Source organism: Lepidochelys kempii, chromosome 5, assembly GCF_965140285.1.
Source record: "Lepidochelys kempii isolate rLepKem1 chromosome 5, rLepKem1.hap1, whole genome shotgun sequence".
Taxonomy (NCBI): Eukaryota; Metazoa; Chordata; order Testudines; family Cheloniidae; genus Lepidochelys; species Lepidochelys kempii.
In genome coordinates this window covers 95,511,595-95,537,996 of record NC_136384.1, presented here as the reverse complement: position 1 = coordinate 95,537,996, position 26,402 = coordinate 95,511,595, and the positions used below count along the sequence as shown (strand labels likewise).

General features: G+C 41.8%; 1 protein-coding gene across 1 annotated transcript in view; it reads right to left on the bottom strand.

Moving 5' to 3' along the window:
- Positions 1-26,402, bottom strand: part of LOC140911645 (guanine nucleotide-binding protein G(q) subunit alpha) — a 230,984-nt gene that overhangs the window by 7,057 nt on the left and 197,525 nt on the right. The window contains exon 6 of the mRNA XM_073345099.2: positions 941-1,094. Coding sequence (XP_073201200.1) covers positions 941-1,094 — 154 coding nt within the window. The remainder of the gene's footprint in view (positions 1-940; positions 1,095-26,402) is intronic.

The window sequence follows — 26,402 nt, the reverse complement described above, 5'->3', positions numbered from 1 at the left end:
TAATTCCATCTTAAATTCCTAGAAAAAAAGATCTTCTTTTAATTAGATCAGCAAGCACACAGTTATAGGCTAGGTTGAAATTAGGTCCACTGATCATATGAGACTATTTCCTCAAAAATCTAAGCATTCTGAAGACATAAAACCCTCATAAATCATAAATCTAAAATCACAACAGCAAATCTCAAATAATTTAGTATCACACAGATACTGTTGCACTCCCCACAAACAATGGAGGTATAGAGTAAAATCCTGGCCTCAGTGAAGTCAATGGCAAAATTCTTATTGATTTTAATGGGATCAGGATTTCACCCATAGACTTTATACATTTTAGGGAAACCTTATTTAATATGATACGTGGTTTGTGATTACTGCCAGCGAAGCTGGTGAAAATCTACTTGATGTTCCATCTGTTTTCCTATAGCCATTATAAAAAATGCTACAAGGTTGTGGACTATTTGAAATGATTAGAAGTTCTCGAAGTTGCCGTTTTCATTTGTATTTTTTCTTTTTCTCATGTTTTTAAATCTAGTACATTACAACCCCACCTTCCCAACCATCAGTTAATCATCTGACACCATAAGTACATATTCTATTAACTCTGCAAAAAGCTGTTGATTATTATTGCATTACGAGCTTCTATGTACCATATAAACTAAATACATTTCTAAGCAGTAAGTACTGGAAAGATCTGTCTGTCTGCAATTTAGACAATGCTGTTTACCACATATCACCATTGTAGCATAAATGCAATGAGCATCTCAAGATTTTTTTTTTTTTAAGGTCAGGCTTGACAAAGCCCTGGCTGGGATGAGTTAGTCGGGGATCAGTCCTGCTTTGAGCAGGGGGTTGGACTAGATGACCTCCTGAGGTCCCTTCCAACCCTGATATTCTATGATTCTATGATCTGGAGCATGAATTCTGGTGTTGCAATATTACTTACCATCATACTCTGGGAAATAGTCAACTAAATGGGAGTACATAATTTTCTCCTCTAGAAGATCTTTTTTATTTAAGAACAGAATGACCGAAGAGTTCTGGAACCATGGATATGTGATAATTGTCCTAAACAGTGCTTTGCTTTCCTCCATTCGGTTCTGGAAGAAAATAAGAAAAAGAGAAAGGAAATGATGCGGTCACAAAATATATTAGCTGTGTTTATTTTGCAAACTCAACCATTCCATCATATGAGTTTACTTGTTGCTCCCTAGGGTTTTATAGCTTCAACTCACAATTTCTGTATAAACAGTTTGTTAAATCTGTAGGATGTTTCAGTTATGCAAGTTGAGGCTAATGTACAATAAGTATGATTTTTTTTGAACGGGCCATGAATGTTAAAGGTGTAATAGGAACTGACAAAGTCTGGCTATTTATGTGTACAGCTGTACACAAACCCACATTACTGGAAAGTGTGTGGAGAGAAAGCCAAATGTACAAAAACAAAGCCTAAGAGCCGAGTAAAGGAGAGAGCATTCTTCTTTGTTTTCAATTTCCTAGTTTTTGTTGGTACAGTGTTTCAACCTTAACTGCTTAACCACTACGGAAATATAATCTGGATTTGTATTATTGTTTTCATAGTCCTGAAATCTATAATTATGTCTGAAAGAACTTCTCTATATTGCAAAAGTTTATTGTGCTTTAATTCAATTGAGAAGAATTTTATCTCACATGATGCTGACTTTACTGAGTGGCCGTACAAACTGGGTTCAACATTGTTTCAGCTAACTGTGGTAAAACTCTTCTTCCTCCTCTCCTGTGAACAGTTCTACAGCATAACTCTTGTTGCCCATAGACTTGCACAGTAGTAGCAACAGCATGATGAAAATGAAAGAGGATTGGTACAGTCTAGCTATTGCCTGCAGGGTTCTAAAGAGCAGCAATGAAAAAATCAGGAGCCCTGCTAATTTTACCACTGCTTGGCTATAAGCCCCAGCATAGGCAAGGAAGCCGCATGTATGGAGACAAAGATAATGCTTTATAGTTGGGTTTTATTTACTTGTGTGCTTTTGTAAATTTTACATTCAGTTCCTTGGAACATTTTTGTTAAAAAAAAAAAATCAACTCTGCAGAAATTGATAGGTTAGTCCTCCCATACCAGAGTAAATTTCCCATTGGTGAATAAACAACTGGAATTTTCAAAGCTCTGCAATAATTAATTAAATCTCATAACATATTTTTAAGACAGTAAATATGGGAAAACTAAAGCACAGAAGGTGGGATCCACACAGGTACTTAGACACTTACATCCCATTTTTAGGCACCATTATATTCTACAAAACTCGCGCTCAGCTGCTGTCTAACCCTGTAGGCACCTAAACTCACTTAGCACTTTTATTTTTGCAGTAAAAGTTCCCTAGGCGCCTATGTTCCTCCCTTTGGGCATGCACAATGCCGCCTCCCTCTAGGCACCTATCTCCCACCTAAACCCCAGAGTGATCCACGCACCTGGGGAAGATAGGTGTTCGGCTGCTCAAGTCACATGTGGGGCCTGAACTGGTAGGCATTATCAGAGGCTGCCTAACTCCACACAAAGCAGCTAGAGGGGTGCGGGAGGAGGTGGCCACTCCTATAACCTTTAGTCCACTGTGTAGGGCACTCAACTGCCACTGGATTCAGTAGAACCAGGATTTCACACAGAAAGTTCAAGTGACTCACTCAAGGTCACTATATCAAGACATTGGCATAGTTGGGCACAGAATCTAAATCATTAGACTATCAAGTCTGTGCTTGAAACACTAGACCATGCTTCTTCAACATTTTGTATAGACCAGAGGTTCTCAAACTGTGATCCATGGACCACCAGTGGTCCATGAGCTATGTTCCCTCTAATTTTTGACAGGCTGTGTGCACAAAAAATTTCTTCTGTGCAAATTTTTGAAGCAGAGTTCAAATTTGTGTGCCATGAGGCAAATGTACCCAAGCAAGTAAAATGCTTATAAATTTAAAAAGTTTTAATTTGCAATTTGTGATAATAATAGTTTTACACCATGTTATTTTACAAATGTCATTTTTAAATACTTAGAAAAAGGAAATTTAACCATTCTTCATGAAGCAGAAGTTAGTTTTAAGCATTATGCTTTGTCATCTTTTTTATAGACAATCATGAGCATATATCAAGCACATATTAATCATGATCATTATCAGTCCATAGGCTTCTGCCTGTTGGTTTCCACTTTCACGTTTCATTCTATACACATGCCCGAAAAGATTTTGATAAACATATAATAAAGACAATTTAATACGTATGCCATTATGTCAATTTATATGGATTTTCGGATAGAGACATCATAAGTAAAAAAAAGAAAAACAAAAGTTTGTGTTTTAAATTTAAAATGTTCCTAAAAATATCAATAAATGATTATCAGCCAAGAATAATATATGTAATTACAAATACATTTTAATTTCCTTCTTGATCGAAATGTCAAAGACTGCTAAACTAACCTTACTGTTTTTCCCTATGATCTTTTTCATTTGCTCATTCAATATAAACTCTGTCCAGATCTATCAGTCCTCCATCCAGCTGATAACTCTTAATACACATCAGCATGTCCAAATGATCTACTTGTAAACGATTCCATAGTTGGTTTTTTAGAGTGTTCATTAAGCTAAAACCACGCTCACAGTCTGCACTTGATGCTAGGAATGTTCCTCCAATATCCATCAACTTTGCAAGATCCTGAAACTGTTCGTTCTGGTGAGCAAATGTCACCATATCCAGGAAACTTAAAACCAATTGTCTTTTGATTCTTTTGGCTACTGCAAACTTGAAGTCATTGTACTGACTAACTATAACAATCTCTTCAGCAAGAAAGTCTTTGTATGTTGAACATAGGGATTTGACCTGATGAATTCCAAAATTGAAGTCACACTTAACTATTGCTGCACAATCAAAAGCGGACCATTCCTGGACTTCATCCTCTGGAAAACTGTCTGCCAAATGTGCACACAAGATGTTTATGAAAGTTATTATGGAACTGGTATCAATTTAATTATTTTCTTGAGAGCTCATATCTAAGAGAGCCTTAACTTTGTCACTCCATAAGACTGAATCTCCACGGTACTGTCTTCTCATCTTGTTTAGTTTACCTCGGGCAAGGTGAAATGCTTCAAGAGGTGTAAGGCCCTGTTTCTGCAGCAGCGTGGATAGTGAAGCGAGCTCCGACAAAACATCATTCAAAACTTCTAATGTTATTCGGTATTCCATGGTATTCAGCTTTTTGTGGTAGTATTTAGAAACTGAAACAATATCTTTGTCGTGATCAAAGTATTCCAGAAGAGGATTATAGTTGTGAATAATTGCTTGAAGTGCAAAGTACCTACATAACTAGCACACTTCATTGAGTGGCCTGAAAGCCATTGACTCACATTCAGAAGCATCCACTATTTCCTGAAATTTGCATTTTTTCTTGGATGACTGACAGAACACCGTGTAGACAGTTCTCGTTAAGGTTTCGATGTCTCTTATCAGCTTGACCTCTTTCCATGCATCAGAAATCCCCAAGTGCAATGCAATGTTGCTGGACTAAGTGTGGAATATCACGTTTCAGCTGAGCTGCCACGCCATTGAGTTTTCCCAACATCACGGAGGCACCATCAGATGTGAACATCACTAGTTTCATTAGATCAAGTTGGTGTTTTTTATAAAACTCTTTGATTGCAGACAGTACTGAAACAGCATCACATTCTTGCAATCATAATAGTCCACCAAACGAAGTTTTATAGTCTGCAGAATTTATGGATCTATATTTAAAGTAGAAGATCAAATATCTGTTAATGGATATATCAGTGCTTTCATCAACAGCTAGAGTATGAAACATTGCCGATGCTATTTCATGCATGAGGTCACCTTGGACTATGCAGTTGATAATTTCAAGAAATTCAAAAGAAAAATTTTTACTTCTCCAGCTTGCTGGTATGTGCACACACTTTTCCATAGGGTCATTAACATCCTGAACAGAAAGCACTGAGCTGTTCATTTTAATAGCCAACAACACACTGTCAATAAGTACCTTGATTTCTTCTGGGTTTGAGCGCTTGCGTTCAAGATTAACGTGCCTCCTCTGCTTTTCAGCTGGACTTTCAAGAATCATGCTAAGCAATCCACTCCGTAAGGAAGGGTTTTTGTTTCTAAGTCTTGTTACACCATCTATATGAGACTTACTTGACAGATGACGCTTTAAGAAATACAACTTCCATACATCGTTCCACATTCTTCCTGTTGAAAATTCTCCCGAAGCTCTGGCATCTCGACAATATACACAAACCACTCCGTTGTCCTCATCATATGTGAATATTTCAAAAAGTTTAACAAGCATTACACTATGTGACTTTGGCGTAACCATCTCTATAGTCTCATCCAGCCATCCAGATTTAAATGAAGTTGCTGTTCTTTTACGCTTTAGACCTCTAGACAGTGATATTTTGGGATTGATTTTTACCAAATTGGTTTATTTAAAATTAATACTTTTATTATATGGCTATATTTCAATGCGCTTAACAGCGTGACTCGACAAAAGGGCAAACAGGAGATCATTTAGATCAGGATACTGGAAGTTTGTGCATAGCTCCGATCACGTCCATGAATCTGAGGCAAAAAAACGCAGGGAAAATGGTAAAACATCACGAGTAAATGTATGAAGTCCAATGCCTTTGAAAGATTTCAATCACGAAAACAACACTTATTCATTTCTGGGAAATCTTTGCAGTTCCTTAGCAACTACGGCCAGGCATTTTGACTTATTCGCATGTACTTGAGTTTGTCCACAGTCAAATGAACAGACTACAAGGAGATGTGTGGGTCCCGACTGTCCCGACGTGATCAATGTTCCGCGTTTGAAATGCTGGCGGGGAGGGGACCGATTTATTGCCCTCCTTTCCCTTTCCCCGCTTTGCCAGCTAGTAGAATCTGGCTGTGTTGACGGATGGCGGGCGAACAATGTCAAAAGTCGCCCGTAAATGATATATCGGCCTGACTCCGATGTAGAATTTCATTTTTTGTGTGCGCGGTGTTTCGCCATGTGCGCAGGGTTTAGGATCTGTGTGCGCGTGTACACGCACACAGCTTAGAGGGAACAGTGTCCATGAGCTCCATTCAGGTGGTCTGTGGATAGTTCCCTCTAAGGTGCATACCTGGGCAGCCGCACACAAGAGAATGATGGGCCACCCACCGAATTAGTGGAGCCGCGCAGGCGTGACTCCACTGATTAGGTGCCTGGACCCTGGAGAAGATGCACATGTAAGGTGAGGTGGTGGCCTTGGGGGGAATAGGGGGTAGGTGGGAGGGGGCAGTGGGGTGAGAAGAGAGGGTGGGGGGAATTTGGGATGTGCAGGGATGCAGCGGCCAGAGAAAGAGGCGACTTTCCCCAGCTCTAGGGCTGCAGCTGCCAGGAGAGACACCCCTCCTTCCCAGCCCCAGCTCAGGGGCTGCCGTGGCGGGGGAGAGAGGGCACATCCATTGCATCAGAAAGGTAAGACTACTGATATTAAAATATGAGTTATGTGCTTTTATTTGTAGAACAAAACTACATTAATTATTAATTTTTTTTGTATAGCGCTTTTATCCAAAGCACTTTATAATAGTTAGCTAACGGTACAAACAACATTTGGAAAGACCATTAAGTGGTCCGCCGAGACCCTCAGCAATTTTCAAGATGTCCACGAAAAACAAGGTTTGAGAACCACGAGTATAGACTTTTTGCCACAAACCTATGCCCAAATCCATTTATAACTCACAACAGTAATTAAATTAAAATAGTTTTTATTTCCAGTTTGGCCTTCATAATTATAGAGCTGTATTATAACTTCATCTGACATCAGCAAACCATTTCTACATTTCTGAATCCCTACTTCTGATAACGTAAAGTTTGATTCCACTCCCCAAATCCCGAACTGAATTTGGCATTTACAGATACAGTGTGAGTGTAGATCTTCGTTTGTGGGCTAACAGCATCTTTTCCTTCCACAGCAAATTAAAGAGCTATTGAAAACACTTTAAACCTTAAGAATAATTAGCAAATTACACAGGAAACATAGTGGCTTGAATTACTAATGCAAGCTTGAATTATATGCCCTTTGCAGAACTCTTAATGGGAGTTGCAACATTCTCATCCGGCAAGCTGACTTTAATGCAGAAGTCTCTCTCTCTGATTTTCACAACACAGTGTTATACAGACGAAACATGTCAGTTTGCAGTGGCAGATTAGCCACTGGGCCAGTGAGGCCTGTGCCCAGGAGCCGTGGCCAATTGGGGTGCTCCTGCATCCCAACCTGCTCTGCCTGCTTCATCTGTGCTCCTGCTGGGGAGTGAGTCGGGGCGCGGGGGGTTGCCCTGCTCCACCTGCCCGGCGCTCCTGCCGGGGAGTGGGGGCTTCCCCTGCTCGTCAGCAGAAGCGCTGGGCGGCAAGAGTGGGGCAAGACCTCGCGCCCTACTCCCACTTCCCAGCAGGAGCACCGGGGGTGGGAGTGGAGACAGGGCAAGCCCCTGAGCCCCGATCCCATTTCCCCAGAAGGCGTGCCAGGGGGACTGCAGGCAGAAGGGTTGGGGAAGGGGCCTCCATTTGCTCTGGCCCAGGGCCCCATAAAAACTTAATTTGCCTCTGCCAGATTGCATAATCTTCTGATTCTTGTTCCAAGAAAACTCCAGAAATCTATGCTCAGCAAAGATGTTTATTAGACAGTTAACATGTTTTACATTTTCTTTTTCAAAACGATGCTAAACAAGATGAAGTAGAAAAGGCACACAGACTAAGTCAACATTCATACTTTATAGTCACCTTTTTTTGTTCTTATAGGCTTATCAGTTACTGAAAAATTTGCAGCTTTGTATTTTACAGTCACACACTATAAAGGTATGAAATATTGATGCCATGCTTAGAACTCTGAGGGACACATTCTGCCTTCAATTACACCACTGGAGTCAATGAGCTTGCACAGGCATAACTGAGGGTAAATTTCGCCTTAAGTTTGTAAAATGAGTTTTAGATACTACACTATAAAAAATTGCCTACAAAAAATTCACTAATTTATCAGAAAAACAGTGAGCTAGAAACAAGCAGATAATTCCATATACAAATAAAGAAGAAGAAAAAAAGAAAGATGATAGGTGTTTTAATTTACACCTGATTTTCCTGTCTTACTGATGCATATCAGGAATAATGCCACTGAAATCAACTGACAGGTTTCAGAGTAACAGCCGTGTTAGTCTGTATTCGCAAAAAGAAAAGGAGTACTTGTGGCACCTTAGAGACTAACCAATTTATTTGAGCATGAAGTGAGCTGTAGCTCACGAAAGCTTATGCTCAGATAAATTGGTTAGTCTCTAAGGTGCCACAAGTACTCCTGTTCTTTTTGTGAATACAGACTAACACGGCTGCTACTCTGAAACTGGTATAAAAGAGGTGTGAGAGGAGATGTGTGTTTTTGTTTTCTGGTATCTAGGACTTTTAAGAGAAATGGAAGGTGATTTACCAAAAAAATCAATCATCATCAGTATTGGGCTTATATCCTGAATGTACCTAGTTAGAAGACAGCAGAACGCAAACTGACTGACACTTGCATGGGCATAAGGCAGAGATCATCAATCAGGTCCTCACTCTGCCTGGTAGTGCTTAATTTGCTGAGCCCTGTTTCCCTTCTGAATATGTGGACAATGGAGAAAGACTGGCTCTGACTTCCCTAGCTTCAGTAGGGATGACTAAAGAGAGAGCGATCTCTTTGCTGAACAAAAAGCACTCTGATGACCTTTTGAAGTCACTTGCTATTGCCAGTAATGTACAGTCCACAAAGCCCTTGCCTGAGACGGTTATTCAGAGAGTGCTCAACTAACTGCATGGAAAAATCCTGGAAAGCAAAGTTAGTAGCAATCACAACGAGCCCTGATTCATTCACTGCACAATAACTGTAAGGTGCAGTAAAGAGCAACCATAGTTCCTATCCAGAATTTTAAATATATATATAAGCTAACATTGGACAGGCTAGCATGAGCACATCCTGTAGAACAGTTAGAAATAGAGAGAGAGTGTTTAAATTTCAGTATGCGGGTCACATTCACATGTCTGCATTTCACTGGATCCGGATGGAGCAGTTGACAGGTTTTCTCAGTGCTTTGAGCCTGGATGAAAACTAGCTAGCTGTTGCTCAGCTCAGTTAAAACCAAGGCAATACTTGTAGGTTGGAGGAAACCACTAAAGGAAATGGCAGAGGTAACATCTGCTCCTCGTCTGATGGAATTTGTCCACATTTTGGTACTTCAAGTTTGCAATTTTGTGAGTTCTCACTGAATCCTAAGTTATTTCTGGAAGTCCCCATAGTAACAATGAGTAAGACTGGCTTTTTTTCCCTTCCCTATCTGCTCTTGGCAAAGTGGATATTCCCTTTTCCTTTACATGTGGATTGTTTTATAGTTATAATTAGAGCCCTACCAAATTCACTGTCCATTTTGATAAATTTCACGGTCAGAGGATTTAAAAAATTTGAAATTTCACAGATTCAGATATTTAAATCAGAAATTTCATGGTGTTATAACTGTGGGGGCTCTCAACCCCAAAGGAGTTTGTGGGGAGGTCTGAAAGACTATTGTGGGGGTGGGGTATTGCCACCCTTACTTCTGCGCTGCTGCTGGCCGCAGTACTGCCTTCGGGGCGGGGCAGCCATAGAGCGGCAGCTGCTGGCCGGGCGCCCCGCTCTGAAGGTAGCACCACTGCCAGCAGCAGCGCAGTGCAGAAGTCAGGGTGGCAACACCGTACCATGCCTCTCTGATTTCTGCACTGCTACTGGAGGCGGTCCTGCCTTCAGAGCGGGGCTCTCGGCTAGTAGATGCGAAGCTTCCTGCAGCCAGGAGAGGTTCCTGGAGGTGGCTCTGACCTGGCCCCTGGAGCAGCCTGTCCTGGGGAAGAGGAAGTCACATCCCTCCCCTGCCCAGCCAGGGCTAGCAGCTGGAGCCCTACACACGGTAGGAGCCCCCGCCTGGGGTGCCTGCAGCTCCCCCCATCCCGGCTCTGGGACCAGCACTCAGGGTTAAAGAGGCCGTGGGTTCGCTCTCTGTATATGTCCAGGGGAGTTCAGAGGTGAATGGCACCCCCACCAGCCATGGCTCCCTGGGCAGTTGCCCACGTTGCCCACACATAAGGCCAGCCCTACCCCCCAAAAGTTACAACCCCCCTATACCATGCCGCCCTGACTTTTGCCCTGCTGCTGGCACTCTCCAGCCATCCAGCTGAAGGCAATGCAGAAGTTCGGGTTGCAATATGCGACCCCCCCTACAATAGCCAGATTTCACGGTTCATGATGAGTTTTTCAAGGCCACTTTCCATGGAATTTGGTGGGGCCCTAATTATAATAATCACTTCTAGACTGGACTATTGCAGTGACCTCTTCATGGGGATAAACCTCAAGTTCACTTGGAAACTTTAGATGATGATAAATGCAACTGCCTGTTTGCTTACTAGTGCACACAGGTGCTGGCTTTTTCCTTTGCCCAGGAGTGCTCAACCCCTGCTCAGCCCCAGACCCCACTCCCATTCCACCCCCTCCCACAAGCCTGCACCCCCACTCTTGCTCTGCCCACACTCTATCCCTTCCCCCAAGGCCCCACCCTCGCCCTGCCTCTTCCTCCCCCCGCTCCACCTCTTACTGTCCAGTTCCACCCCCTCTCCTGAGCCTGCCCCATTCCTGCTCCTCCCCCATCCCTCCCAGTGCCTCCTGCACACCATGGAACAGCTGATCACAGTGGGCGGGAGGCACTGGTAGGGAGGAGGAGGAGCAGATTGGCGGGGCTGCCGATGGACAGGAGGCACTGGGAGGGGTGGGGGAGAGGGGAAGCTGGCTGCCAGTGGATGCTAAGCACTTGCTAATTTTTTTCCATGGGTGCCCCAGTACCGGAGCACCCACAGAATCAGTGCCTATGGTAGTGCATCTCAAAGAGCATATTATACAAGTTACACTTGTTTTCAATTTGATCCTAGGTGAAATTCAAGGTCATGGTTTGGACTTAAGGAAGGTCTCAGAAACAGTTGCTCTCCATGGTTTCACCTAAAGAGTTGAGATCACCTGGGATGCTCAAGTTCACAATGCTTCTAAAACAATTCACCCTTTGATCCAACAGAGTCTAAGTCTGTTGACTTTTAGGGCACGCTGCAAAGTCTTTTTTCACATGACTTTTTTAAGGGGAGGGAGGAATAGGAGAGTATGGGCTGAGTGGGAAAGATCTCAGGCCCCAATCCAGCAACTACCTAAGCATGTACTTGGCTTACCCATGGGTGTAATGTTAAGCATGTACCTATCTGTCTGCAAGGTCAAGTCGCAGGTGTGTTTGGGGCGTGGAAGAGTATTAGTGTTTATAATGGGTTAACTAGTGGTTATTGTATTATTTTATAAAATATCAATTATAAACACATCTAGAACACTGGGTACGTGTGGTTTTATTAATTGTAATTGTAATTTATTAATTGGTTTTATTAAATATAATTAATAAATGAATAATGAAAACCTAAGAGTGGGTAACCTACACTCATACATCACAACCAACAGGCAAATAAAATTTCAGGTAATTTTTTCCCCAGAGAGTTCTTCTAATACTGCTTGTAATCTGGTTTTCCTTTAAAAATAAACCTACTCTATATTGTAAGAACACAGACGGAAAACATTATTGCTCCATCCTGTAAACCTCATGTTAATTGCTGTATAATAATTTGTAACGAATAATTTGATTTTCAAACAAATACACAGAAAAGAAAAGGGGTGGGGGAACTACTCAAAGTATTACAGAAAACACTGACCATTTGTGACCATCATACATGTGGGAGTACTTTCTCTTTTTAATTAATTCATTTATTTGGTCATCTGTTAAGAATAAAGCTCTTTATTTGCCTTTGTATCCTGCACAGGATCACATAATTATGTGGCCTATCTGACATAAAAACTAAAATAATACAAAACACACTTTGTGCTAAGTTCCTATTTGGAGGTTAAAAATTAAAACAAAAATAAAAAAAAGAGTTGACAAATTTGATAATGTGCGAGCTGTTTTCAGCAGGATTCTTATACTAAAGGACTATCGAAGTGAGGAGTTTTTGAACTCTGCTTGCCACACCTAGTTCCAGATATGGCTGCAATCTTCCCCCGAAAAGACTGCCAATTCATGATTGTAAGTATTACAGTCAAAGTTAAAAAGATGGGCTGGATTTTCACCAAACCAATTACACTTGTGCTGGCATTCCCCCTCCAATCTTTCTTTCTGTTCCATGGCTGAAGATGGCTCTTCTCTGGCAGGAGTACATCTCTAGCTGTCCATCATGTATATCCTTGTTTGCAGGCCATTTTTGGACAGTGTAAGCAAAATGTGGCTACTTCCTGAGCATTGTCAACCATGCTCCTGAAACTTGGCCAACAGAGGCAGCGAGTGTAGCTATGCCAAGGTTAGCCAGATCCAGAATGGACGATTTTGATTCCGCAAACCTTCCAGCCTCAGTTAACACTTGGAACAAAGGATTGTTTAAGATCAGATTTGGAATAACCTCTTGTCTGTGGCCTAGCAACAGTAGGTTTAAATGTAACACATAATTTCTGCATATGCATGCATGTACAATATATATATATATACTGTACAAACCATGAGACAGTGACTACTCAGGGGAGTAAGCATTACACCTAACAAGTGTTTGCAAGATCATTTTGTCCTCTTCAGTTGGGTACAAAAGATTTTACTTTCTTGTAGTCTTTTAATGCAACAAAGGTACCACAAGAGAACAAAGGTTTGGTTTTGAACACATCCCATACAAACAGTGGTTATTCCCCCAACCCCATTCTTTGTTTGCTCATTTGGGAGCCAGAACCTTGTATGGTGTAAACCAGCATACCTCCGCTGGAGCTATGCCAATTTATACAGCTGAGGATCAGGCCCAACTTATGTGCTGTTATGGAAGCATAAAGTAAACAACAAATAGTGTATGAGTGTTTTTTTAGAATACTCTCTCTCAGATTACATACAAAGTAATGAGCATTGGGCCCAACTTCCAACTTGCGTAATTATTAAAACTGTGCAAAACCTGCTGGTGTTTGGTGTGTGCTGGCGCTTGCAGCTTCTGTTTTGCAGGTCCTAGCTTGATGATCCCAAGGAGCAAATCTGGTCACCTCTTCCATGGCTGCAGAAGGCCCCTTTGAATGAGAACCAGTGTGGTGCTGCTATTTGAAAGAGGAATCCCCAGTGCTTGCACCTCTTCCTGCACAGTGGTGTGTGGGGTGGAAGGCATGACATGAACATGGCTTGGCTACTGAGGGTGGGCTCTGGGGTCTAGTTTTGCCTGCAAATTAATCTCAATGTAAATCTGGTAAACGCTGCCATGAAATCACAGTGATTCGCTATCCTGCTTCACTCCCTCATTTAGTTGTTTCACTATTGTAAGCCCTCAGTCTTCAAAAATCATGAGTCAGACACATACACTCCTGAGATTTTTAAAAAAATCTCGTGATTTTTAAGGCAAAGTAATACATTTGGGGTTGTTTTTATTTGCCTTCTTGGTTTTGAGCCTTTAGGACTTCATGTTTTCAAAGCTTTTTTCCACAAGTATGACAGCTGGAAATGTTCTTTCTTTTTTAAATACGAGCTGAGTGTCTTACATAAGCCCATGATTCCATGAACTGACACTTTTGTGAGACTTGCCATCAAACCAGAAGAATAAGTAAAAATCGATGTTGTAAGAAATGGCCATGCTATTACCATTTCCTGCCTGTTCAAGCTTCTCAGTTCTTCCAGTACCATGTGAATGCAGATGTTATTGACACAGTTATCAGTGGAACTGGAGGAGCATTTCCCAAATTCTTGGGCAAAGTTGCCCAAGTTACCAGATTGGGTGAGAGACAGTTCACTCTTCCAAGGAGGTGTCTCATGAAAGACCTATTTTTTGCCCACACTGAAGGAACAGGCCAAACAGCACCTGTTCCTATTCCATCCCTCAAAACCAACCCCCAAAATGAGGAATCATACCCGTTCATTTTCCCAGAATACTATGGAGAGGATAATTTGCAGACCACCATCTGCCCTCAGAAGACACAGGTAACAGGAGGACTGTAAAAGAGAGGAAGGATCTGGAGACTGCCCAAACCCTCTCCAAGGTTCACTTCAGTTTTGAAATTCAAAGGCAAATTTCACATAGTTTTGGGGGTTTGATGCAAAAGTTTTTCACAGCCCTTGTAATAATCTGTATGCCTTGATTTTCCTTACAGTATCACCTAGAAATATTTGGCTGAATTAGCTGCTGGCCTAATGCCACTGAATTCTGACCCATTATTCTTCGTTTCCTCTCCTCAAGTGTTATGTAGCGTTGATATACATTAGTAAGTAGCTGCTGCATTTTATCCCACAGTTAGTTGCATTTCACTGATGGGGAGAATTACACATTTAATTTGTAATGTACACTGGGATCCTTTTGAATAAAAGGCACAATAAAGTATTTCAGCATCACTTATTACCGAGTTTTAATTGCATTGACATATTATGGAAGCATCATAAATTATGACCGTAAGGGTCAAGGAAACCCAAGATGGAAAGAGTCCTGTAATTCAAGTTTTGCTTGTTTTATAATAGTTTATAATACAAAGTTTCAACAATAAAATCCAGCTGAGAAAATTTGAGGAAGGGGGAGATAACCCACTGAATAAACCAACATTATAAAACTACTTAATTAATACTCACTTCTGTCTTTTACGGCTATTAACCACATTCACAATAGGCTTAGTAGTCAACTTGCAGAAGCAGGCTGTTGGTTACTACGCCCATCACACTGAAGGCATGCTGTGGAATTGATATGCTGGGGCCAAAACAGAAAAGAGGAGACATTTTTCCTGTTTACTGTTTCCGAATTGTGGGGTGGGGGATGGGAACAGATAGGAAGCTCACTCCCCTGAAAACCTGTTTGTTTTTTTTTTTAAATTTTAATAGAAGGCTTCTTGTGGAACAATTCTTGAAGCACCATCAGTGATGCTGGCCTCAGAAGAGCTCTTTGGTTTGTCTACTAGTCAGTGGTCATTGTTTACTGAACTAGGGTGTAGAAATGGTAATTCCTCAGAATGAAAGGAAAAACATCCAGGGGACCCCATCTGGATCAGTTCTTTTTGAACCCATAGGTGGCAAAGGTACAATCATAACTAGAGAAAGACAGTAACGGTCATTAATAAAATGTGGCCTTCGGCATGTAACGGGAAGGTTATTTGGATGGGGGAAGGTTCCTCTAATGCAACTTATTTTATTTTTATCATAAAGCATAAATGAAAATTACTTTTGTTAGCCATATTAGTGTTGCGTATTGTCTGTATTTAATACTAATAGTAACAAAACAACAAAAAACTCTGTAAATTAAATCCAACTAGCCTTTTTCAATAACACATGAAGATATACTGATAAATTCCAAGCCTTTATAAAGCCACACTATATATTTATATGGCATGGTTATAAAAAACAGACTTTTGGAAACTATCCTGATCCTTTTGAAAGCAAACAGCAATCTTGCTTGCTTGCCCAGAGCAGAGCTGATTTGGCAGACCTTTTCCTCTGATTCAGGAGAGTCAGAGCATTATCATGTATTCTCCTTCACTGAGTAATAAAATCCCTTATAAGGCAACCCCTTGACTACTTTCTTCATAGGAATTGCTAATTAGTTACATGTTCTTGGGTTTATTTATTTAGAATACACTGTAACATGTATGGTATGACTTTTTTGCATTTGTATTTACAGTTAGCTGTTTTTCAGGTATTTCACAATTTTCTTTGTTGGTTCTTATGTTGCTAATTCATTTTCTCAAAATAACTGCAGTAATAAAATAAAAAATACAATAAAATAATAATAATGATACAAATTTACAAAGCCCAAACTTGTAAGTAGATGAGGTTCCCACCACCTCAGAAGAGAACAGACACTCACTGTACATAGTTCAAACTTTGGGCTTATCTAGTGCAAACCATAATAAAATCTGTGGAACAAAACCTGCAAACAGGCAACTATTAATAAGCAAGAAGAAGGGTGGAAACCTACTTCTTCCCATTTCAGAACCCTTACTTTTGGCTGGGTGCTCCTTTCAGAATTGAGCTCAGCTTCAGAACGCAAGTAAAAGTAAAGACGGCTGCTGTGGGTTCTGTGTGCTAGGGGAGGGACCATCAACAGTGCCCTTTCCTTGTCCTTATAAGAAAAGTACAGAGCAGGGAGTTCCTTAATGCCCTTTTAAAACTCTCCATGGTTTACAAGAACCTTCAGAAGCCACCATGGATAACCAGCAACTGAAACCATCAATACCACACATCAGCAGTCTGTGGCTTCTATTAAAAATAAAAGACCTCAGATAAAACCTTTTAACTGCTATAATGTTTGCCAGAGGAGAGTGAGAAGTGAAAAGGGGGAGCAGAGAGACCTCTCAGAAATCATGTGGATGAGAAATTATAGCATAAATTCCAGCAGAAATGGAACTTTCCAGTAAAATGTTGCAATGCAAATTCCCAAGCATGTGTGTATTATTAATGCTTTGTATTAGTATGACTTTTTGTTAGTCTATCACTAAACAATTTAATATAATTACAATGAAAAACAAGAACTCTATGACTGATACAATAACTTCCTTCAGCTGCCACAAATACTGGGGGAAGAGAAGAATCCACTTGATATCAGCAGTTACTCACACACAAAGAATTCTGATCTAACTTTAAGCACATGAGTATGTTAATGGCACTATTAGTCTCCTTAATGTTAGGCACATGCTTAAGTGCTCTGCTGAATTGTGGTCTAAATCGCTCTGATAAACTGTCCTTTTCACAACAGAGGGAAAAAAATCTACAGCATGCATACTACTACCTCTGAGTGGCCTCTTCCAGTTTGTGGCCTGCATGGAGAAAAGCCATACTGAGATTTACCCATTATGGAAAAGTAGTAAATATATTTTACATTTTTACTCTGAAGCCAGACCTTCTATTAATAATAATTATTCCCATCTCCTATGCACCACAACTTTATACAGAGATTGGCTTCAGAATGATGATGACTTCTACTAATTAGCACATGGTAAAGGAATGGCTATTAAATGAGAACAGATACTGTATCAGGTAATAGATATACAGAACAAATGTGTTTGTACAGTGCCTAGCAGAATGGGGCCAGGATCTGCGACTGGGGCCCCTAGGAGCTATCACAATACATTTAAATAATAATGCTAACAACAATATATTTACTGTATTTAAGGGGCTCTAACTGGGGATGTGGGCTCCGGGGTGGAGCCAGAAATAAAGGGTTCATGTTGTGGGAGGGAGCTCCGGGGTGCGGCAGGGGGTTGGGATGTGGGAGGGGTTGAGGGTTCCGACCGGGGGTGCGGGCTCTGGAGTGGGGCTGGGGATGAGAGGATTGGGGTGAAGGAAGGAGCTCTAAGCTGGGGGGTGGGGCAGAGCGGTTCAGGGTATGGGAGGGGGCTCTCGGCTGGGGCATGAGGTTGGAGTGTGGGCTCCATCTTGGGGTGTGAGCTCTTGGGTGGAGCTGGGGATGAGGGGTTCAGGGTGCAGGAGGGGGCTGCAAGTTGAGGCAGGGGGTTGGGATGCAGAGGGGTGAGGGCTCCATCTGGGATGTGGGCCCTGGGGTGGGGCTGGGGATGAGTGGTTTGGGGTGGAGGAGGGGGCTCTAGGCTGGGGGTGGGGTGGGGTTGGGGCGCAGGCTTATCTTGGGTGGCTCCCAGTCAGCGGTGCAGAGGGCCTAAGGCAGGCTCCCTGCCTGTCCAGACTCCGCGCTGTGCCCCAGAAGGGGCCAGCAGGTCTGGTCCTAGATGGGGATGAGGGTGGGCCAGGAGGCTCTGCACACTGCTTTCACCCGCATGCACCGGCCGTGCAGCTCCCATTGGCCACAGTTCCCGGCCAATGGGAGTGAGGAGCTGGTGTTCGGGGCAAGGGCAGCGCACAGAGCCCTGTGGGCCCCCCACCTAGGAGCCAGACCTGCTGCCTGCTTCTGGGGTGCAGCGTGGAGCCAGGACAGGTAGGGACTAGCCTGCCTTAGACCCACAGCACCACCAACCAGACTTTTAATGGCCCGGTCGGTGGTGCTGACCGAAGCCGCAAGGGTCCCTTTTTGACTGGGTGTTCCAGTCGAAAACTGGACACCTGCGGCACCCTATTGTCAGGTTCCCAGTGAAGGGCCTTCAATTCTGAATATTTTGCTACTTCCCTGCCCCTGCCAAAGCATTTATAAACCCGTCTATTTATTTACACATTTCCTGTTGGAAGGGACTTTTATTGGTGATGGTGTAATTTTATATTAATAGTCAGATCACTTAGAGCAGTGAGCAATAAAAGCACTCTGGGTACTGATATGCAAATGAACAGACTAAGCATTCCACTTGTTTTCAGTAAAACCACAAACACGGAGCTTTTAACCTGGTCGAGGTTTCCACAGACCAGGTGTTGCACACTTTCTTTGCTGTTATTGAAGCAAATCAGCTTTCACAGAACAAAGATAAAACTGGTATTCCATTGGCGCTATTACATATATCTACTAAAAACTTTCTCAAAAATTAATTACAAGAATATTTGTGAAGAAAAGGCCTATAACTTGCATCCTTAATTCAGTCTTCCGTTAGTAGATGCTGTTCATCTCCCTCTGCTTCATTAGCTCTGCTTTATGTAGGTGACAGAATATCAGATGCAGGGTTTATTTCAACTGCTTTCCTTGTTATTTATGTATTTCAACTGGTATCTCCTTTGAAGGGATTATCATTTTTAAAAAAATGGTAGAGTTTTGCATTTCCAAGTCAGAAGAGATCTTTTGAAAGTTTAAGAGTTTGACTGTAGAAAATTGGTCGCAGCTGAACCAAAGATGCCAGAAAGATATGGATTAGTGTGGCTGGCTGTCAATTAACAACATTCGGGACCATATGAGATGGTATTTTTTCTGAAATTGACCAACAATGTGGTTAAAATTGTCTGGTGTAATCAAGAGATATATTCAAGAAAACAAGCGAACAGAGCTAATAGAGTGGTCTTAACTGAACTAAAAACTTGACAAACTTTAGTCATTTCTTTTGGAGTGTGAACCATTCCCGATTTCTACTGATATATTAGCTATTGATAAATACTGCAATAGGGTTGGTTGAAAACTATAAATTAATTGTGAAGAAAAATATTAAAAGATTTTTTTAAATTAAACTCAACATTTTTCATGGATTTTTTTTTCAGTGAAAGTTTCATTTTGTTTCAGTTTTTAATTTTCTAAAGGGAAGGGGTTGTGGGTTTTGTTTCATCCCTTTCACTTCTTCCTTCTTCCCCCCCTCTTTTCCACTGGAAAAAGGGAAAGAAAGGAAAATTATTAAATTAATAATATTCCCCAAAAATTAGAACTGAAAATAGAGTTTGAGAAAGATGAAACAAATGAAACTTTTATATATGAAACAAATTTTTAAAGTTTTATTTCAATTTTTTTCAAATTCCAAACAAATGAAATTTTCTCACTACTCTTTTTAATTTGTCTGTAAAGTTTTTTTTCTTTTTTAAACCCAAACTTTGAGAAAAATTCTTGGACCAGCCCTAATTACTTAACAGTATTGATGAATAACTTTCAGACTATGGTGGTTGACAGAATGTCATTTGCTAACTTTATTTGCAGTTTATGGTATTTGATTGGTCACATATTACTTTCTCTTTCCTGACTGAAACTTTGTAAGAGAAACAGCCAGTGGTAAATGAAGAAATGGTGAATTATGACTAGTGAAAAATGAATCCCAAATCACCTACTTCCGGCATGAATGCATGATATTTTCACAACTACCTCTCGTAGTCTGAATAATTGTGTGTAATGAATAGCATGAACTCAAGCACAGCAGTGAACTGAATCCAAACTATTTATGAATAAATATGTTTAGAAACCTGCTATACAAGTATGCTCACTGTACATTTGGTATAAATGCATAACAGACCTTTTTGCTGTTTGGATTTAGTATAAATCAGATACTGTATGAGAAGCAAATATGTGTATGTTTGTGTGCACTCGTGCATATGCATGTGTATATTTGAGCCTAATTCTCCTTTACACCAAGGCCACTTTCCAGTGCTCGGACAGTGTGAAGGGGCTTTAAAGTAAGAGTAATTATATTTATTTCCACTTTAGAACCCTCTTGCCTAGAGCAGTGTAAAGTTGTTTTAAGTGTAAATGCAAATTATGCCAATAAAGTTCAGTTTATAACAGCAGGTTGCAAAAAGAGCTGTAAAATATTTCATATGCAGAAGCTTTAGAGATCACAGAAGGAACTCTGGAATCGTTTTTAGGAAAACTTATACTATAAACTAGAATAAAATAAAATTCAAACCAGCTGTAGCTAGCATGTTGTGCCATACAATTCAAGCACATAGCAATCACTTTGAATCCTTCCTAAACCAGCAATATTGAAATTTGCACTCATAGCGTCAAGATAAGTTTCCATCCAAACTGTCGCAAACACATTCTGAACTAAGCTTTAGCTCCTTAATTTGATATATTAATAAAGGGGATGAAAAAATGCAGGAGGAAGATTAGGGAAGAAAAAGACTAGCTAAACCAGCTTTTGAATACTTTCTCGGCTATTATAGAAGGGTTTCCTAGCTATGCTCCCTCTAAGCTGTGCAGCCGTGCAGCAGCCTATCAAGGGCTGCACAGGTGCTCAGGACCAGGAGAGGCACCTCTCCCCCAGCCCTGGAGCTGCTGCAGCCAGGGAGAGGCGCCTCTCCCTTGGCCCTGGGCTGCTGTGGGGAAAGAGGGCTGGGGGAAGTCCTCTGTCTCCGCTGCGGCCCCAGGGCAGCCTGCACCCCAAGCCCCTCAGCGCTGGCCCCACCCCAGAGCCCACACCTCCAGACAGAGCCTTCACCCCCCACACACACCCCAACCCTCTGCCCCACTCCAGAGCCCACACCCTGAGCTGGAGCCCTCCCGCACCTGCACCCCAACCCTCTGCCCCAGCCCTGAGCCCCCTCCCGCACCCTGAACTCCTCACCCCAGCCCCACCCAGGAGCCCACATCCCCAGCCAGAGCCCTCCCTCCCCCACACCCCAACCCTCTGCCTCATCCCTGAGCCCCCTCCCACACTCCGAACCCCTCGGCCCCACCCCACCACAATCACCTCCATATTGATGCACATAACATTCATTCCACACATGCATGGGAAAAATTAGAGGGAACATTGTTTCCTAGTGACTCATGTGTAAACATATGCACATGTATGGAGGCACATAAACATTAGCAGAGTTTTTTTTCTTTGTTTCCCTCGCTCTTCTCTTTACCAAATATGCATATCAATGTTTGCTCTGTACCATGGCATTCTTTTAATGTTCTCATTCGCTGTCACCTCATTTACCTTGAAACAGTATTAAATGATTCACCCAATTTGCAAACCTAATTATTTGCATTATGCACCAATACAAGGAGTGGACTGAACCAATATTTATGTCAGAATACAGCAGACCATGTATTCTAGGATAACATTATTATATTTCCTTATTAATCATCTGTGACACGTTTTTTGTACTTAATTCCCAAACACTGTGATTTAAGTAACAGAGCCTCTTGTTGTTATGTCATGAAATAATTCCCTTAAATCTAATAAAATGAGACAACTTCACCTTGATTTTATCATTAGGTGTCCCTTTTTTACTATATAGAAATGCTATGAACAAATTAGCTTGTTACACTGGGGAGAGAAGGGGAGAAAGGGGGAATTAGTAATTTTTTATATCTATAAACCCTAAATACACACACACACTCTCTTTTTCCTCATACTTTTTGCCAAATCCAAACTTACAGTCTGAGTTAGCCTTAGCAATCCCCAGTTTTACAGATTTATTTCTTCCATATATGTAAAAAGTCTATATTTTTAGTTGAAATGTGAAAAAGCCTAATTTCTCTTTCAGCATTGCAATAGAATTATATTTCTTTATATTTGTCATTTCTTAGAAAAAATTGCATATTACTTCTACAGTTGCAGAAATAATAAATTATATTAATGGTGTCATTTTAATCCCCTAGTTTTACACAAATAAGCATTATTTGGCAACAATGGGACAAATCCATGTGTATCTTACATGTCTGTGAAAGGGCCAAAAAGCTGATTAAAAGCTGAAGGAAGAAAACAGTGCTTATTTCCAATAGGAAAGACTTCATTTTTTAAATCAGTACGATGAGCACAATATTTACATGTACCAATACAGAATCAGTAGTGGAATATGATTTATTTAACACTTACACTATGTCTTTATGGTTGCCTACAATGCCATCTAGTGGGCAAATTATAAGTTACACAGCAAACAAAATCAGCTATAGAAGTCTCAAATACTTATAAAAGCGGCAAAGGGTCCTGTGGCACCTTATAGACTAACAGACTTATTGGAGCGACCCCCAAGCATGCTCCAATACATCTGTTAGTCTATAAGGTGCCACAGGACTCTTTGCTACTTTTACAGATCCAGACTAACACGGCTACCCCTCTGATATCAAATACTTAGTTTTCACCTGAAGTATTTTCAATTTAAATAGTTAATTTTAACAATTTTTGGAGGGTGACCAAGTTTTATAGAGAACCTGGACTGTGTGTGTATTTGTGCTGGTAAACTGAGTCAGATCACAAATGAACAGATGAGCAAATGAGCATTGATATTAGAAGAGCTTCCAGAGCAGAACTGTGGAGAAGGCAAAGCAGAGAGAAGAAATACAATTAAGATGGAAGGGGACTATCCTGACCTTCTTTAGGTTAACTAACAGGAAAAAAAATAGCTTTACACAAATCAGTTAATGTGTCAGGTGTATCATGACACAGGTATAGAGAGGAAACTGAGAAAACTGGCCTGCTAACTTTACCCCACTTCAGGTCTTTTAAGACAATTAAGTTACTTTGTACTATGGTGGTCTTGGGAGGGAGCAAAGTTTTTAATGTTGGGCTGTTTACCTGGATTAAGAGGGTTTTGGAAGAAGGACTGGACTTTTGCTATGAAGAACGGTATTGTGGAGTGTCAGTGAGTTGTAGTGTTTTTAGCATGTTGAAGACACTCAGTTCTGTCACCATTTCATATGACATAGAGAGTACTGTTGAGCCTCTTTTAGAGTGTTCAGAAGGATGGAAGGGCAACATTAATTCTGAGTGTATTGCTTATGTTACTAGGAAACCCACCAATTACAAAAGAAGCTCCACTGAATGGCCTCAGAAGAAGTCTCATCTAGTGCTTCTTTCTTAGAAATACAAATAGACTGTAATATGGGAAGTAAAATCAGGGAACAGGGGAGGGAGGGAACTGGGAAGTAAGTATGGAGGCTCCCTAGAGCTCCCCTCCACTACAGTAACTCCTCACTTAATGTTGTAGTTATGTTCCTGAAAAATGCAACTTTAAGTGAAACTATGTTAAATGAATCCAATTTTCCCATAAGATTTAATGTAACTGCAGGGGATTAGGTTCCAAGGAAATTTTTTGGGTGCAGACAAAAGGCATTATATACTGTACAGTACTGTACTATGGTTGGGAAGTGCCCCTGGCTTACCCCACACAGGCACAGCCCGCTGCAGACAAGGACGCTAGGAAGCACCTTCACAGCAGCAGTGGCAGCTTACCCGGAGAAGAACAGGCGCCGACTTTGCTGGGGGATGCTCCAGGCCCACCTCTTCCCATCCCCGCTCCACTCCAGGCCCACCTCTTCCCATCCCTGCTCCACCTCCGCTCCGGAGCACACCGCATCTCTGCTCCTGCCCCCCCTCCCAGAAAGTCCTAAGCACCGCCAAACAGCTGTTTGGTGGCAGGGAAGCGCTGGGAGGGAGGGGGAAGAGCAGGGAAGTGCCGTGTCTCCGCTCCTCCCCCTCCCTCCCAGCGCGTCGCGCTTAGGACTTTCTGGGAGGGTGGAGGAGGAGTGGAAATGCAGTGTTCCCCGCTCCTCCCCCTCCCTCCCAGAAAGTCCTAAGCGCTGCCAAACAGCTGTTTGGCGGTGGGGGAAGTGCTGGGAGGGAGGGGGAGGAGGCGGAGAAGAGGAACTTGTGCAATGCTCCCTTGTAAAGTCGCTGCTCTTCCACAAAATCTTACATGCAGTATACAGAGCACGCAGCCAAACGACGTTATAAGGGAGCATTGCACAACTTCAAATGAGCATGTTCCCTAATGGAGCAGTGATGTAACTTTGAAACAACGTTACACGGGAGGATGTTAAGTGAGGAGTTACTGTATTTCAAAATATCGAAACAATGCACAGCTCTTAAGATTTGTCCTCAGTATGAAATATAAACACATGCATGCATATATTTAACTAAGAAACAAAGTCAGAAGACGATACTGTTGTGACTGATGCTGTCATGAGTATTGTGATGAGCAGATCAAATCCAATAAGAGAATGCCTCAAGCACATACAGAGCTCAGGAAAGATCGCTTTATTCTCTTCACTTGTCTTAAGTCTCGCTGCAGACCAGCACTTCAAAGAGGAGCAAATGGGGGTGTGAAAAATTGCTCTGTTTAATTAAAAACTGTATTTTTAAATCAGATACAAAACAAAGTCAAATCTTCTCATGAGTCTGAAATAGCTATAATTTAACTTGCAATATATTACCAAAGTGTCCTGAAGTGGGGGGGGGGGGGGGGGGAGGGAACCTGCTCGAGCCCAGAGGGGTTTAGAACAGCCCTGAGGGAGGGCTGTTGTAGAAGGAAGGCAGCGGGGCTGATTGGGGAAGCAGCCTCAGCTGGGGGCCACGCCTCAATCAGGGCGCAGCTGGCTCAAATAGGCTGTGAGCCAGAAGCCCAGAGAGAGAGAAGGGCTTGGTTGTAGGGGCTTAACCAAGGATCTAGTTTGGAGCAGGGCTGGGAAAAGGCCAAGGGAGCCTGGGAGCTCCGGCCTAGGAAAGCCCAGGCTGAGGGCCTGGTAAGGTCTATTAGGTATGGGGGTTGCAGGGGCAGCCACGGGTAGGCAGAGGCAGCAGGTCCAAACTCAACCTTGCCTTTGATGAATGGCTCATACTGCAGTCTGCCCCAGGGAGTGCGGGCTAGCTGGGGACTGGCAGGAGCCTATGACTGAGGTGAGGCAGGGATAGTGGGTGGGGGGTTCCCCTGGAAGGGGGAGACCCAGAACTGTGGGGTACTGCAAGGGGGCAGCACCCAGTAAAAGGGGCACTGGGGTCCTGGGAGGGACACGGGAGCCAGCAGCAAGATGAGACACTGGCCTGAAAAGTGTGCTTTTGAGGCTGGAATGCTAATTCCCTAAGATGAGCAGCAGGAGGCGCCACCGGTGAGTCTGCACCTGGTTACATATCCCTTCACCAGGTAAGATGGGCTCAAATACAGTTGAAATTCATTAAACTTTAGTAGAAGGCTTCATAGTCTAAACAACTATCAAATCACCTAACTACCAGAGCTGGTTAAAACACTTCTGTCAAAATGTTTCTTATATATCTATATAATAAATACGGCTCTCAAGTGATTAAAAAAAACGAATCATGATTAATTAAAGTTTTAATTGCATGGTTAAACAATAATAGAATAACATTAATTTAAATATCGTCGGAGTTTTCTATAAGGTCAAATATAGGCTCTGGACTGGGGGTTGGGGCTTCAGCTTCTCTTGGGGTATGTGGCTCCAGCCCTCCCATTGCCTCCAGAGCTGTGGGATGGGGTTTCAGCCCCCATGCCGCCAATAACACCGTCCCTGCCCAGAGGTATGCAATTAACGTGTTTAAAAAATTAACATGTTTTCTTTTCAGTTAATCATAAGTGTTAACTGCAATTAATTGACAGCCCCAATAATAAAGTTTTTCAACTAAATTAATTTTTGTTAACAAAACTTGAATTTTCATTGATAACTGAAGTTCTCAGTTTTTAACAAATATCTTTTTTAATTTTTTTTTCAAAAATAATATTTTTGTCAGATTTTTTCACAGGAAAAAATAAGATATTTTCTTGACCATCTCTAATAAGTACTACTGTGAAATGAACGTAGTAGTCTCTGAACTTCTTCCACAGGATGACTGTCTATATGCCAATATTAGCACCAATAGTGGCATCAGTTGGAAATATTGTTGGAAGTCTCAGCAAAGGGGCCAGTGATCGGTGGCTAAGCTACCCTCTCACTCCTTTACTGGAACAGCGTGAGGCTTCGACTCATGCTAACCTTGTTCTGTGGCTTTATTCTCAAGGGCTCTCACTCTAGCACGTTTCACAAGCATTTAATTCACAAAATGTTTGTATGGACAGAAATAGAAACAAAAATGTGTGTGTATTAAGATAGAGGAATATATCTATCTTTCTCTATATAGCACATGCTACTGGCACAAAAGATAAAATGATTTATGGGTGTTTTGGGGGATACAGTGGCTTCCCAGCTGCTGTATGCTCTTCTAAGGTCAATCCTGTGAGCTGCTGAAAGAAGCATAGACAACCAAAAGACTAATGCAGATGCTTCTAC